This window comes from Anas platyrhynchos, chromosome 1, assembly GCF_047663525.1.
Source record: "Anas platyrhynchos isolate ZD024472 breed Pekin duck chromosome 1, IASCAAS_PekinDuck_T2T, whole genome shotgun sequence".
NCBI lineage: Eukaryota > Metazoa > Chordata > Aves > Anseriformes > Anatidae > Anas > Anas platyrhynchos.
The window spans coordinates 111439389-111453877 of NC_092587.1; the positions used below are offsets into that span (position 1 = coordinate 111439389).

At 46.2% G+C, this 14489-nt stretch overlaps 1 protein-coding gene across 2 annotated transcripts in view; it reads left to right on the forward strand.

The window, feature by feature from the left end:
- Positions 1–13865, forward strand: part of CLIC6 (chloride intracellular channel 6) — a 28264-nt gene extending 14399 nt beyond the window's left edge. Inside the window, exons 1-6 of one of the 2 annotated variants that reach the window (XM_013094141.5) lie at positions 6410–6633; positions 7748–7857; positions 8287–8412; positions 9512–9618; positions 10388–10569; positions 11909–13865. In XM_013094141.5, the coding sequence (XP_012949595.1) occupies positions 6508–6633; positions 7748–7857; positions 8287–8412; positions 9512–9618; positions 10388–10569; positions 11909–12070 (813 nt within the window). In that variant the 5' untranslated portion in view covers positions 6410–6507 and the 3' untranslated portion in view covers positions 12071–13865. Of the gene's footprint in view, positions 1–6409; positions 6634–7747; positions 7858–8286; positions 8413–9511; positions 9619–10387; positions 10570–11908 lie in introns of those variants that run through there. The other variant, XM_027449142.3, reaches the window with a different exon arrangement.
- Positions 13866–14489: the final 624 nt, after the last annotated feature.

Here is a 14489-nt window from a genome sequence, read left to right on the forward strand (position 1 = left end):
TTCTTGAATTTAGTGATCTCACTATTATATCTTGAACCACCCAAACACACACTCCAGGGGTGGTGTAGAGGTGGTGTAGGGTCTTGTCTTACAATTAGCTGAAGGCTGCATCTCTGATGGTCTTCATAGCCCTAAATTGTTCTACCTTGTGCAAGGCAGTGGGTTGAGAAGGGGATCATTCCTGCTCACGTGGAAATGGGCCATGCTACCTGCCAAAGTGGAGTTCACCACAAACACTCTTCTTCTGATGCAGTACTAGAAGTCGTTTGTACTGGAAGGGGAACACTCACATTTGCTCCCTGCTGCAATTAAGTCAGCCGGGGCAGGCTTCAGCAGGAAAAAGAGATCTCACAAGTAACACTGAAGAAGAGGATAGGGAAAATCAAAACACCCTTTTGTTCTTTAGAGAAAGCTTTATGTATTTTACTTGCTCCCTCCTTATCCTGTTTTTTTTTTTTTTTTTTTTTTTTTTTTTTTTTCTATAGCACAAAAAGAAAAAAGGAGAACAAAGCTATTTTTAGCAGATCGCTTGTAGTTGCACTTACTGTTGCCTCCTTAACCCAAAAGCTTAATTAGGGTTTAGGACAAAGTGTGTTGTTGAACTTGCGTATTCATGGTTGTAATCCTTTAAGTACGTTGTGTGTTGTCTGAACCCTGTAATACTGTTCAAGATGAAAGATACACATCTATAATATTTCTAAATATAAAATAAGATACATTTATTAAAAAAAAAACCGTATGGCATACTTTGGATAATGAAGATGCTCATTTTGCTCTTAAATGAGAAAGGAAAGGGGAAATAAGTCTCTTTCCTAAAGCATCCAGTTGCTGTTTAATACAACTTCCTCATTGAGTTTCACTGTTGGGGATGTCACACACAAGTCTACCCTGGTGAGTACCAAAAATACAATTTGTGCAGGAATCTCAACTAATGGCTGCACTTTAAATACGCATATTTCTGCTAGTTGGCTGAGAAATTAAACAGTGTCTGGAAACATCCGTTTTAAGTGTTGGATAGCAGATAGGCAGAGCTACGTGACTATTTAAAAGTACTGGAATAATTAGCAGCAAAAATTTTATTTTTTCCTATTACAATGGAAATTATTTTAAATTACAGATGCTTTGTTTTAAAACTTATCCTGCAAGTACGATTTCAGAATCTCAAGAGTGCCATTAGCAAAAAGCAAGGAATCTTGCTGCAGAGGTGATGTGCTAACAACGTCTGAGGCTGCTGCTTCTCCTCATCGCTCCAAGAGCAAGTCAAGACTTTAATTTCAAGTCCAGTAGGTGGCATCAAAACAGTTCTGTAAAGTTCAGTGTTTGGATGCTTGTCCCCTAGCCCTAGGGCACAAAGTGAACGCAGTGTTTAAATAGAGAAGATTCCAGGTAATCTGCCTCTTCCTCACAAAAAGCTTTGGTTTGAACATGAGCTTATCCAAAAGACATGCCTGTGGTGTTTCTGTGCACATCGCAGTGTATGGTATGTGTTACCTTAGTGTATTAGAGTTGCCTTCAGTGAACCAGACTGACTTGTAACTATACTTTTATGACACTCTTACCAGAGCAATATTTCAAATTTTGCCTTTTTCAGAGTTGCAGTACTACTGCAGCAGGCATCAAAGGCAGAAACCATGCTTTGTACTCTCAAGGAGCAGATACACTTCTTAAAAATTAAAACAATATATCTGTCAGAATGACAGCGAAACATGGGTATGTCTCGACCCGGTTCTTCCTCTAGATATATGGCAGCAAGCTGCACTGCAGCCAAGCTTGTGTACTGGGTATTGTAGTAGGTATTATAGGTATCACAGTAGTTATTGCCAGGTCTTGCGCTAGTGGGAGTATGGGAGCATGGTCTTGCTGCTTTCCTTGTCACACTGCTTTCTTCCATCCTTCTGCCTGTGCTCCGGGCAGCTTTGTTTCCCAAGGTCTGTGGACATCGCTGCTGGTGAAGTTGCCTTGCAAATGGTCTTTGGTGACCTAACCAACAGTGGGTGTTGTCAGTTCAGGATAATGCGAGATGCTATCAGAGGTTGACTTGCTTTGAAGCAGTGTAAACAAGGAAAGAAAGGTGGATGATTTCAGCTTCTACCCATGCTTTGGTGTGAATAGGTTTTAGATTAGCAGAGCAGCTCGAGTGGAAGGATGTTTGCCCCTGCCCTGAAGCTCTGCCCAGGCTCGGGCCGTCCATGGAGGTCCAGCGGGCAGTGGGATTTCCTCTCTGGAGGAGCAGAAAGCACTGGCATTCCTCCTCCCCTTCCTCCTTGGCTGTCCTGCAGCCAAGTTAGTGGCTGTCCCGGCAGTGCAGCAGGGTGGGAGGCAGAGCTTGCCATGGCAGGGGCCTTGCCTGCCCTGCCACTGCATCCGCAGAGCCCTCAGCACAGCGTGGCCGTGGGGCTGGCACGGTGACGCTCAGCACAGACCAAGAGCTGGCCCTAGGAATGCGCTGGGCTCGCTTAATCCCTGCCAGGGCAGAACAAGCGAGTCTGTGGAAGGAATTAAAGCTAAATGGCTGTTGTTCTCCGAGGTCGCACCCTCCTCACAGCTGCTTCCCACGCTGGGCCCAACGCGTTGTAGTTGGAGCCTGGTGCCTCCAGTTCTCGTCCTTTAAGGGGACACCAAACGTGTCATGAAAAAGGAGAGGGGGGTTGTTAGCGTGGTATGAGAAGGAAGAGCATCCAGAACTGTCTGATAGCTGGGGTTAGAGGCCAAAAACGTGCGGGGGAGTTGTGGCAGGGAGGGCAGAGGCAGATGTGGGGTGCTGGCCCCAGGCAGACAGCTCCATGTCTCCTGGCTGGCGGTGGTCCTGCCGTGCTCACCGGGTGAGCCTGCTTCTCAGCCAGCATCACTGCAGGCCAGGGGTAACGAAGCTCCCTCGTGCAGAAGGAAAAATAGAGTTGGAGTTCAGCTTTCAGGGAAAACAAAAGCTCTGCTCACTGTTCTCCTCTTTATTGTAGCTTCAAAGGGATTATAGAGTTATATAAAAACAAGCAAAATAAAACTCATCTCTGCTCCTTCTGAGCTGTTTCTTCCATGCTTAACCTTCAACAGGAAACAAAAAGTCCAGGAAAAACAAATTCCACTCATCAAGATTTTGGAGGCACAGGACATTTGAGGTCAATAGAAGAACCTTCACAACCCTCGTTCCCAAGATGTTTGGACAAAAACTGCTAGGAAAGGAATTCTTACAGCAGTTCCAGGGCCAGAGCAACTGCAGCTCAGGGAGGGCCTGAACTACTGGTTTGTGAAGGACGTTGTGTGTGACTTCTCAGTAAAGTCACTGTGATTATCCTCTTGATAAAGAGGAGGATGCAGAGGCAAGCGACCTCTTCAAGGCTGCTCAGAAAAGCAGAACTGCTGGATCAAGGTAGTGTAGTTCTTCAACTCTTTCTAATATTGTGTGCATGAGGTCCTGCTGCCTAGGGAAATCAGCTTGTGGTGTGATGATGCTCCTATTTTAGGGTTTAAGCTTGGGGAAAAGGAGGGTGTGGAGAGCTCTTCCCTTTCCCAGCTTCTTTGAGTAAGACTCAGTACACAAAACAAACAAAAACAAACACAACACAAAGAAAAAAAAAGACTGAACAGAGTGTGAAACAGTGAAAAATGAATGAAAATAGGGAGTGTCAGATAATAATCCCATTAAGTAATGGCACATGGTTATGGGATTATGCAGAGCTGTAATAAGTCGATACGGCTACAATATACAATTGCTGCCTAGGGCTCTGAATGAAAGCTGCTATGCACAGCTTGGAAATTTTCTCCTCTGCAGCAATGTCTGTCATAATTGTTTGATTAATGAACTCATTAAATCTCAGCATTACTAGAAAAGGCATGTTGACCTCCTGACTGATCACAATTAAAGCATAAATGCCACTTACTCTAGGCTCTGGTTAGACATCTGCTTAAGCAGCAGGATAGCCCCAAATCCAGCAGGATGTGAATGTTAGCAGAGTGTCACAACAGTTGCATGTGGAGGCAAATGTGTGGCATTACCTGCAATTACACTGGCGTTTGCCTGGTTATTAAGGTTATAACCAGTCTGGAAACACAGTCGTCCATTGAAACAGTAGCCAGGCTCCCGCTGACTTTGCTGGAGTTAGGATTTCACCCTGCGTCATCCAAGAGCATAGCAGTCGGGGAGTGTAATTAAATCCCGTAGTAGACCTAGCACAGAGTAATGCATCCCTGACTGTGCTGTGGAGAAAAATTCATGGAGTTTTGCTGTGGGGCTGCAGTGCTCCTAGCTGTGCTGTTGCCTTGTTTGTATTAATCTGTGGGCACCCACTCCTGTATCGTGTTCCTGCAAGGTGAGATATTGACCCTGTCTCACCGCCACCCTTTGTTGGAAAGTACATTATTGTGCAATGATGGCATGGCTCAGCTATTGTCGTGTTGCTTGATAGGTGGCAATAAAGCTATTTCAGTGTTCTGACTCGTGATTTTTGAGTCAACGTGGCAGACTCTCTCTTTGGGAACTTGAACAAACACCTTTGGCATGTGTCTCTGGTGCTTTTTTGTCCAGTAGGAGTTGTAGCTCCAAATGCAAGTTGACATATCTGAAGTCATTTTAGCTACTTGTATTCACCCTAGCTTCCTCAGTGGGCCAAAATATTCATGTTCTGGGCTTTCAGCTAAGGTTATAGGAAATTGTAGCGTCTTTGAGATGCCAGGTCAAACAGTGTCAAGTTCTGAAAAAGATTTAATGTTCAAGGTCTTGCAGTCATCTCAGACTGCCTGTTGCTGCTACAGCAGGAAAAGGTTTAATAACTGCTTGTGCTATTATGTGGGCTACTGTAATCTTTCTGTCACTTGCCTCCAGCTCTGTAGAACTGAAGGAAAATGATAGGTGTTCCCCATCAGCTGTGACATGGCTGGGCTGGAGCCTAGAGATATGCCCTCCCTTCACCTGGTACCTGGAACTGAAGGCTCTTGGGACTAAATGAATTTCAACTTCCAAAGGCCAGATGGGGGCATGCCAGCTTCCCAGCTGTGCCTACATGGCAATGTCTGCAGCCTCCCTTGCAATAGCACTTCAGCAACTGAGGCTTTTGACTGAGTAGCTCACAAAAATATGCCTGCCATCCTCAGTCTGGACACAGCAACCCTTGCAGACACACCCCCGTGCCACGGCCACATCAGAAATGGGGAAACATCATAATTTCTGTGATTTTTTTTTCCACTGTAAAAGCAAAGTGCTTACCATAACCACAGGAGATGGCACAGCTGGGCAAACCTAGCAGTGCTTCACTAGAGGCTGTGGTACCTGCACTGCACAAAATACAGCTAAGATAGCAGTGCACTGTAAGCATCCCTTGTGGGCAGCGTGAGAGGACGGACAGCACCAAATGTGAAAATCAGCAGCCTTTTGGACTTCATCAGTGTGTTTAGCACCATCACAACCAACTTCCAGAAGTAGTCAGAAAGTACCAAATGAGCAAGCAATTGTCTTGGTGGTTATAGTTGTCATTGCTGTAATCAGCAGTGCTTAATCCCTTGTTTTATTCAGTTCCTCAGTGCTTTGTTAGTTTTATCCACTGTGAAATAGAAAAAATTGAAGCAATGTAGTAAATTTTCTTCGCACATAGGCAGGGAAGTTAACAAGTTTGCACTTAAAAGCAAGGCAGGAGGTTGCTTCTGTAACATCTCCAAGGCTGCCAGTCCCTCAGCTTCCTGGTGGCCTTTCTGTCATTCCAGTTAATGACAAACTGGACTCAGGGCTTTGCTTCTGCATTTGGCATGGTAACATGTCTGTCTGCATCACTGGCTGCACCTCATGCATGTTTCCCCATGAAAGCAGGCTGGGGCTGCTGTCCGACTCCCTTAAATTTGCTGTCACCAAGGTGATGTGGGGCATCGCAGAGCAACAACCTTGCTTCCTTAGCTCCAGCAAAGTTAGAGGGAGCGGAAATTTTGGTATTTAATGGCCAGCAGAAGACAGTAACTGATCAGGAAAAGTTCACCTACTGCCACTCTTGGTCACACAGCTCTCCTTGACCACGTGGCCCTCTGGAAAGTTTTCTGAATGCTGCATGAATCCTGATGGGATAATTTATTTTTTTTCTTATCAAAGGATGAATAAACATATCAAATCAGTTGTAGGAACTGTGGGAAGGGGTTGTGGCAGTGCTCTGAAATGATATTCCCCCTCTGCTGGCTGAAGGTAGGGGTACCACTGCAGGCACTGTGGGGTCTTGCTGGCCTTCTGAAGAAGGGCACAGTAGTTTTCAGTCAAATGTTGGTCTTGTTGTGAGCTGTGCAGTGCTGGAAAGCAGTGCTTCGTGTAGGATGGAAAACACAATAGTAGCTTTTGACCAGCTTTCATTTTTGCCACCTACAAAACAGGACTCATCTAACACTGTGGCCCAGCTGTTTTAGCATTTCCAAAAGGTTTTGTTCTCTGGCAGTCTGTGAGGCAATGGGCTATTTTGTTTCTTGTTGCTGAGAAAACTGCCAGTTGTCGCAGTACCAGAGGCTGAGGGTGACCAGAGGAGGATCCCACAGGCTGAAATGGCGACCCACTGCACGGGCCGAGCCATGGGAGCATCGCTCCTCACGCATCCTGCGAGCTGCGGGGCAGAGATCTGCCTGCTCCAGACAGGGTGCTCCTTTCCAGACATAGAGCTCTTCGTGAAGGTGAGGGGCCTGAAGCAATCCAGCAGCAGCGTGTGTGTGTGTGTGGAAAGCTTTTTGCTATGTTTGAGATTGATTTGATAGCATTGAGAGGGGTGAAGGAGCAGGCAGAACTGGTTCCATGTCTGTGCGTTGTTTGGTTATAAAAGATGGTCGACAAACATTCATGAACTAACCTATTAACTGAGTAAATGACATGCTTGTGTTTTTACTTCTGTACCCTTAACGTTTAAGCTAGGTTTTTAAACTGCACTTCAGGAGGATGATACGAAAGGCGTAAGGACTAGGCCTCCGAGCTCCTCCAGCAGCAGCGTGGTGTGAAGCCTGGCATGCCCAGCAGCAGCCATACAAGCTTGGCAAACGTCTCACAGTGCCATGACACACAGGGGGGATGAAAAAGGGCTGGGAGAGGCAGGCACGGCTGCGTGACTCAGCTGGGGACACACTGAGGCATTAAAGCCCTGGGTTGGTTGTGAGGAGAAGGCCCACGCCACCACGGCGTGCTTGTCCCCATGCACACCCCGAGGTGTGCAGCCTTTGGGCTTCGCTAGCCCCCGGTTCAGCAAAGCATGGAGACCCCCGTGGTTGGCTGCTCGGCGGTTTCCTTTCCTTCCCCAGGGCCCCTGCGATTGTTGAGTTGGAAACTCTTAATTATTTGATTTATTCTGTTTATTCCCTTAAGTGCTTTGGACGTTACATCTCAATTTACACAGGTAAATCTTTCTGAGCTTGTTTCCTGTGATCATAAACTGATTTAAGCCTGTTTTAATCTTGCAATGACTCAGGTAGATTTATGCTCACACAGACAAATGAGGTGGAGACTATTTCCTCTGGAAGGACTGCTGCGATTTCAAGTTCGTTTTCTAACTTGTGGCACTATAATTACGCAGTTTAATGAAAAAATACATCTCCAAGATGACAGGAGTCTTCGTTATACCTATGTGCATGTTTGGAGAAGGATATAAAGAAACTTTGCATGAAAATATGCATTAGCAGAGATGAGTAACATGCTACATATACTTAGAGCAGATCTGGATTTTCTGCTTCCCTACTACATCTGTTATCAGAATTCGCTATCACAGATGTATACATACTTTTTTTTTTTTTGTAATTGTAGGCTGGCAGTGATGGGGAAAGTATTGGAAATTGCCCATTCTCTCAGCGTCTCTTTATGATCCTGTGGCTAAAGGGTGTCATATTTAATGTCACAACTGTGGACTTGAAAAGGTGAGATCATAATATGAGTTCTCATTTTCAGAACAGCTTTACCAAAATGGTAATTTACAAGGAAGAATGTCTTTGATTTGACGTGCACATTACCTATGCTGTGACTCGGCGTTGTGCTAACAGGCTGTATGCCCGATGCCTCTTTCAGGTTCACTGATATGAAGTGGACCAACTCCTTTGAAGCATTTGAGATTTGAATCTGTTTTGCAGCAGGTCTCTGTAACACAAACCTGAATTTGTAGCATTTCAGGTAGCATTCAGATAAGCGCTAGCTGATTCTCACACCACTGGTGTGAGGCAGCTGGCCATGTAGTGTTTTGCAAGACATATATTAGCTTAACCTGAAGTCGAAGCAGTTCATTGCAGTAAGTGTAGGAGTTGAAAGCATGGTTCCTGCTGCAATTAACCCAGCCTCCTTCCTCCCACTAGGAAACCTGCTGACCTGCAGAACCTTGCCCCAGGGACGAACCCCCCTTTCATGACGTTCGACGGTGAAGTCAAAACTGACGTCAATAAGATTGAGGAGTTCTTGGAAGAAAAGCTAGCGCCGCCCCGGTACTGTATTCCTGTCCTCTTCTTCTTGTAGCCCCAGCTGTGACAACGTGTGGTAGGACTGGTGCCTCCGGTCTGGGTGAAAGCTGGGGAGGCCTGGCAGTGCACGGTGGATGTCCTGGGGTAGCCCTGAGATGCCGTCTGTGCACTTCTCACTGCCTTTGCCTTCACCCCGGGTTTACTCTTGTGCCACTACAGTCATTCCCAAGGCATGAAATCCGCCCTCCTGCAGCAAGTATATGCAGAAACCTGCATACCGCTGCAGAAACCTGACCTCTTTTCCTCTACTCGTGTTTGCTTGAGGTTTCCCTCCTCAGACTGTACAAATAATTTGGCTTACCAGGAGCAGGTAGCAAAAAGGAAGCTGCAGTGAAAGCCTCCCACACTGCAGGAGTCCTGGGTCAAAGAATGTCAGAGCTCTTTCTGAGCGTTCGGGTGGGATAATCTCCATGTGTGCTGGTGGCTGGGTTTTCTATCTGTCCTTCCCGCCGAAGGAGCCATCCCCACCTCTCCCCAAGCCCACCACCAGCAGCATCGTGCCCCACACCCAGGCACCTTCTGCCCCCCAGGACAGCAGCTGCCCTCTGCAGCACTCCCCTCTTGAGCAGCCAAACCTGATGTAAACTACGTGAGCAGCTGCTCCCCTGGGCTTTTTCCCTCCTCTCTGCCTTTGGCAACAACAGCAGCTGGCCCGGCCACTCTAAGCTTGCTCATGCACGAGCAGGACAGGCGAGGAGGCCGGGAGGAGAAGCAGCTGATGCCAGCAGGGACTTTTCCTCCGTTCCTCCTCGTGGCAGGAGCCGGGCTCTGTTCAGCCTCACCGCTGGTGGAGGCAGCCTCGAAAAGGCACCAGGTTGCTTGGATGGTGTTTGCAGCACAGTCATCTCCTGTTGGCCTCAGGAGAAGGAGGAGAGCCACGTAGTTTAGATATGGTGGAAATTCACACTTGCTAACTGGTTTATAGCTTAGGGAGGTTCCCTTTGAAAGTCCTGTGTAGCCATATATTACGACGCTGCATTTTAAATAAAGTATATGAAACAATTAGTGGTGATGAAAATAAAGACTAGTCCATAACTTCCTCTTGTTTCTTTTAACTCCTCAGGTATCCCAAACTTGCACCAAAACACCCCGAGTCTAACTCTGCAGGAAATGACGTCTTTGCAAAATTCTCCGCCTTCATAAAGAACCCAAGAAAAGATGCTAATGAAAGTAGGTGCTACGGCCCTTCCACCAGCCCTGGCAGCCACCGTGAGAAAGTAGAGTTGTACAACTCCAGCACACCGTGCTGCAGACATGCCAGTTACATCTGAGGTTAAGCAGTCCTTTTCCAGAGCATAAAGGCTTTGGAAACACGCGCCCTTTCAGTCTCTTATCTGGGGATTCCCAAAACTGGGCAGGTACCACTGTTGGCATGGGAGCGCCGACTCCAGCTCCTCCCAGTTTGTTGAGCTCCCAGGCCCACAACACGGCACCTTCCCATGCCCCTGGGGAGCACAGCCTGCTGGAACCGAGACCCTGGCTTCAGGTCTGCCACCTGCTGTCCTCCTGCTGCCTTTCTCCTCCACTGGTGTAAATGCTGAAGTCTCCAGCCCCGTTGATTTACCTTGCCACACACCTCTGTAGTGCAAGAGCCTCACAAACATGCAGTAACTCATCTCCTCTGTCCTCCAGCTCCCTCTCTGCAGCTGCTTTCCTGCACCACCCTCCTGTGCACACTGCAGCCAGCCCTTGCTGACCCTGGCTGTTTCTGGTAACGCAGACCCGGTTTGGTTTTTCTCAGACTCCCCTTTAGCTCCTTAGAGCTCTTATCCCAGCATTAAGTTTTAAGCTTAGGATAAAGGAATTGCAGGAGTTGGCATGGCTGGGTATCTGCGGGCTGGGCTGGTGCCAGCAGACAGGATGCAGGAGTCGACTTTCTGCTTGGTGTCAGAGAGACCTTGGTACAGGCTTGAATGACCTTTTTATTGTCTTAACCTAGATTTGGAAAAATCTTTGCTTAAGGCCCTGAGGAAGCTGGACAACTATTTAAATAGCCCCTTGCCCGATGAAATTGATGCTTACAGCACCGAGGAGATCACTGTTTCCAGCCGGAAATTCCTGGATGGAGATGAGCTCACCTTAGCGGATTGCAACCTCCTACCAAAGCTCCACATAATTAAGGTTTGCATTTGCTTTTCAGCTTCCTGAAAAGAAGGGCAACGTGTAGAAGCTCAGGTTCTTTTCTAAAAGAGAGAGATTTGTGTATCTTTTCTGAAGCCACACGGTAGCTGGAGTGCTAATACACAAGGCTGTTTTATTACAGCACAGCTGGGCAGATCCTCAAACTGATGACGAGTTAAAATATCTGCTTTCATATTTGGGCTGTGACTTCTCTCTCTAAGCCTCTCAAAAGTATTAAACGAGTACTATATTCAGCGTGGTAGGGAGGTATTTCTGTTTGCATTTCACATGCAAAGTGCCACGGACCAGTAAGCTTAAATGATCTTGTCTATGCTAATTCAAGAAGCCAGCAAAAGCTGAAATTTAACTCTGTCTCTCCCACCTTTAAGAGTCCTGGTGACTGAGATGTCTGGGCATTGTTACCGCCTGTCCCTAGGCTGCCCTAGAGCCAACCAGCCTCTGAAAGGGAAATGGCCACATTGGAAACTTACCTGGTTTCTATACAAATAAAGTTACTTCAGAAACTTTCCTCCTTGACTATTATGTTGTTAGAGTGAATTGAATCATTTTCAAACACCTCCAGAAGTGAAAACTTTCCCAAGAGGTGTGCTGGTTGAAACTATTCCAGCAACAGCAGCAAGGGAGAAAGCCTTTCCTGCTCCATCACAGCTTGGGCACATGCATAAAGTGACACGTGAGAGGTAGCAGGGGTCAGCAGAGCCAGTGCAAGGAGAACTGCCGTGAGGGCTGATGGAGGATGAATGTCAAGCCATCCTTGCTGACTCATCAGGAGGTGTTAGGTATCATCCAGTAGTTTTCCCCAGCCATTTGAAATCTAGTATTGTAATTCCAGTTTTCCCTTTCCATTGCAGTAAAAGTTTCCAAGTGTGAGCCAGTTTATTACTGCAAGATTACTCTGTTGATTCAGGTTTATGACATTTTATGCTGCGTCTCTTCCAGGTGTTTTCTGCTGGTCCACATAGCTCTGCATATTTATATGAAATAAATCCTTTTAAATGAGTTAGATTGTTAGCTGGCTTTCTCCCTTCCCTTCCCTTCCCTTCCCTTCCCTTCCCTTCCCTTCCCTTCCCTTCCCTTCCCTTCCCTTCCCTTCCCTTCCCTTCCCTTCCCTTCCCTTCCCTTCCCTTCCCTTCCCTTCCCTTCCCTTCCCTTCCCTTCCCTTCCCTTCCCTTCCCTTCCCTTCCCTTCCCTTCCCTTCCCTCACTGTATAATGACACTGTTGCATGCTGAAAAGAAAAAGTTCACAAAGAGTAGATTTAGTTATTTGCAGATCATGTGTGTAATAATATTTTTCTTTTTTTTTTTCTTTTATTAAAAGGTTGTTGCAAAGAAGTATAGAAATTTTGATTTTCCACCTGAAATGACAGGGATTTCAAGATACTTGAACAATGCATATGCAAGAGATGAATTTACAAACACTTGTCCTGCGGATCAAGAAATTGAGTATGCATATTTGGATGTTGCAAAGAGAATGAAGTAAACAGAAGATGTCTCCATTCTCCATTGCTATGGAGACTTAGATGGGCACCAGCCAAGATGGGGAAAAAAAAGAAAAAAGCCAGCGTACATTCTGCAGTGTAATTTTAAGTTCTGTTATTGGCCAATCCGTCTTTTATAATAATTGCGTAGCATTATTTGTTCATCCTTAAATTGTATATATATGTGTGTGTGTGTCTGTACAGACGAATGTACACATGAATGTGTGTTCTGCATTCCAGGTTAAAGGCATCAGCCAATGCTTTGTTGAGCTTAGGGAAACAGAGTAGGTCACACAATTATAGCAATGTTACAGCCTAGTGACTTACGCTAAATGACTGAATTTTAAGAAAAAAAATAGCCCTGTTTCTGACACACATTTAACCTGTCGTTACTGCTGCCTCTGTTCTGTGTTTCACAGCTGTTGCCAAACTTTGCAGTTACTGGGAGGGTTTCTGTTTGCTTCCCCGCAAGCCTCGGAGGGCCGCGCGCCAGCAGCTGGCAGGCAGGCGGCACCCTGGTTAATCCAGGAGAAAGGCCAGCCTGTAGGTGGGACCACACCTGGCTTCCCAGAAGCTCTCTCCTCTGTGCTAGAGACCTGCAGGGCAGGTCAGCAAAGAACGACTTGTTCTCAGATTGCCTGAATTGTCTTTGGTATTAAAAAAAATTAATTAACAAAAAAAAAGCAAATAAATAAATAAATCCTTTCTCAGGGCTGCGTAACCCATCGTACTTCTCCACTCCTCATGCTCCCAGACAAAGAGGGGAACACAGTCTCATGGGCCTGTGGACTAGCTGATAATAAATACTTGATAAGGGAGAGATTTGGTTGTCACAAGACACAAGAGCGAACATCTTTCCCTTGCTACTGGTGTTGGACACCTTCCGTGACCCCCTTTTGGTTTTTGAAAGCAAAGAGGAGGTGAGGGTGTAAGGAAGGATTAGTCCTTTTACACTTCCCTTTCTGGGTTGTGCTCCTGGGTATTGGATTTTCCCAGGCAGTTGTGATGACTTTTTGCTGAGAGCTTTCCAGCTGGTCGGAGGGGTGTCTCCCAGGTACAAGAGACTCCTGCCTGAGGTGGGGGATGGATTGGAGGAACCCTTAAAGCCTCACATGAGTCTGTGTTCATGGTGACCAGTGCTGGTGAGAAATACCCTCTGGGCTGGCATCAGGGAGCACACTGCTGGGGATGTGTGGACTGTGAAAACTTACATCCACGGCTGCTTCCTGCTGAGCAGGCTCTCAGCAAGAGGGTGCAGTCATAGGTCACCTGGAAGTCTCCTTCTGATGGGTTTTGCCTGTATGTACAAAATAGATGTGAAAACGGCTAAAAGTAGCCTCTGTAGCACCTATATCCACAAAAGACCAGTACAAAATAGTCGTTCATCTTTGCCCCTGTCAAACCTACGCTTGTTTTCTAATAATGCATTATTTAGGGTAATAATAGGAGTTAGGTGTATTGTGTCTGGGTGGCTTCTTCTTTCACACTGCACAGTTCTTAGGCAGTTGTCCTATCATAGTTATTTGTAAGCAGTGTTAAGTATACATTTTTAACTTCTCTGGTTTCTTTAGCTTCTCTGTACAGAAAGCAGGCAAAAGACCTTTTCCCTCCCAATCTCAGTTGTGAATTTACATGCTGGGGTTGGTAGCTGAGCAGTCACTCATCACATATTACTAACTTACTTTGTATTTCCAAATACATACATATATATGTATAATATATATAAAATATAAAATCTGTATACTCTTTTCATATGCCTTACAAATTTAAATAGAAAATATACAAATTCATAAATAATTTGAGCAGTGTTCTGTCTTTATTTCCTTAGCAGTTTGCTGGCGAGTTGCTTTGCAGCAGTGGCCTGGATTTTCAGAGGCAAAGTGTAGCCCAGCTTTGGTTTGTGTTGGAGGAATTGTGTCACAGACCTGCAGTCACATACCTAGGGAGCAATGCAAACTGACTGCCCATCGCTGCTCAATAACATAGCAAGGGCCGGTGCGTGATCCCCGACCTCAGGGTCACCAGGCACAAACCACATCCCCTCTGGTTGGGGCTGGCCACACGTGTAATGATTTGGTTTGGGAAAGGTCAAATTAGGACAATCCAAGCAGCCAGAGGCTGTCCACGCTGCTCGGTGCCTCTAGCATAGGTCAAAGCACGCAGGCTTGCTCCTGGCCTCTTACTTCTCTGTATAAATGCAGCTATGGCTGTTTACCATCAATAAATGAAACAGAGCCTGGGCTATTCTCTGGCCCTGAGAGCATGTAGCAACATCTGCTTCACATCCACATTTTTGCCTTCTGGAAAGAGGGTGGTCACACTAGTTGTGGGGTATGGCACCTATCTCCAAATCATGCTTGGACGTTGGTGAGAGCAAAGAGTGAAATATATGCAAACAGGAGAGGGTTTTTCCCCCTTCAA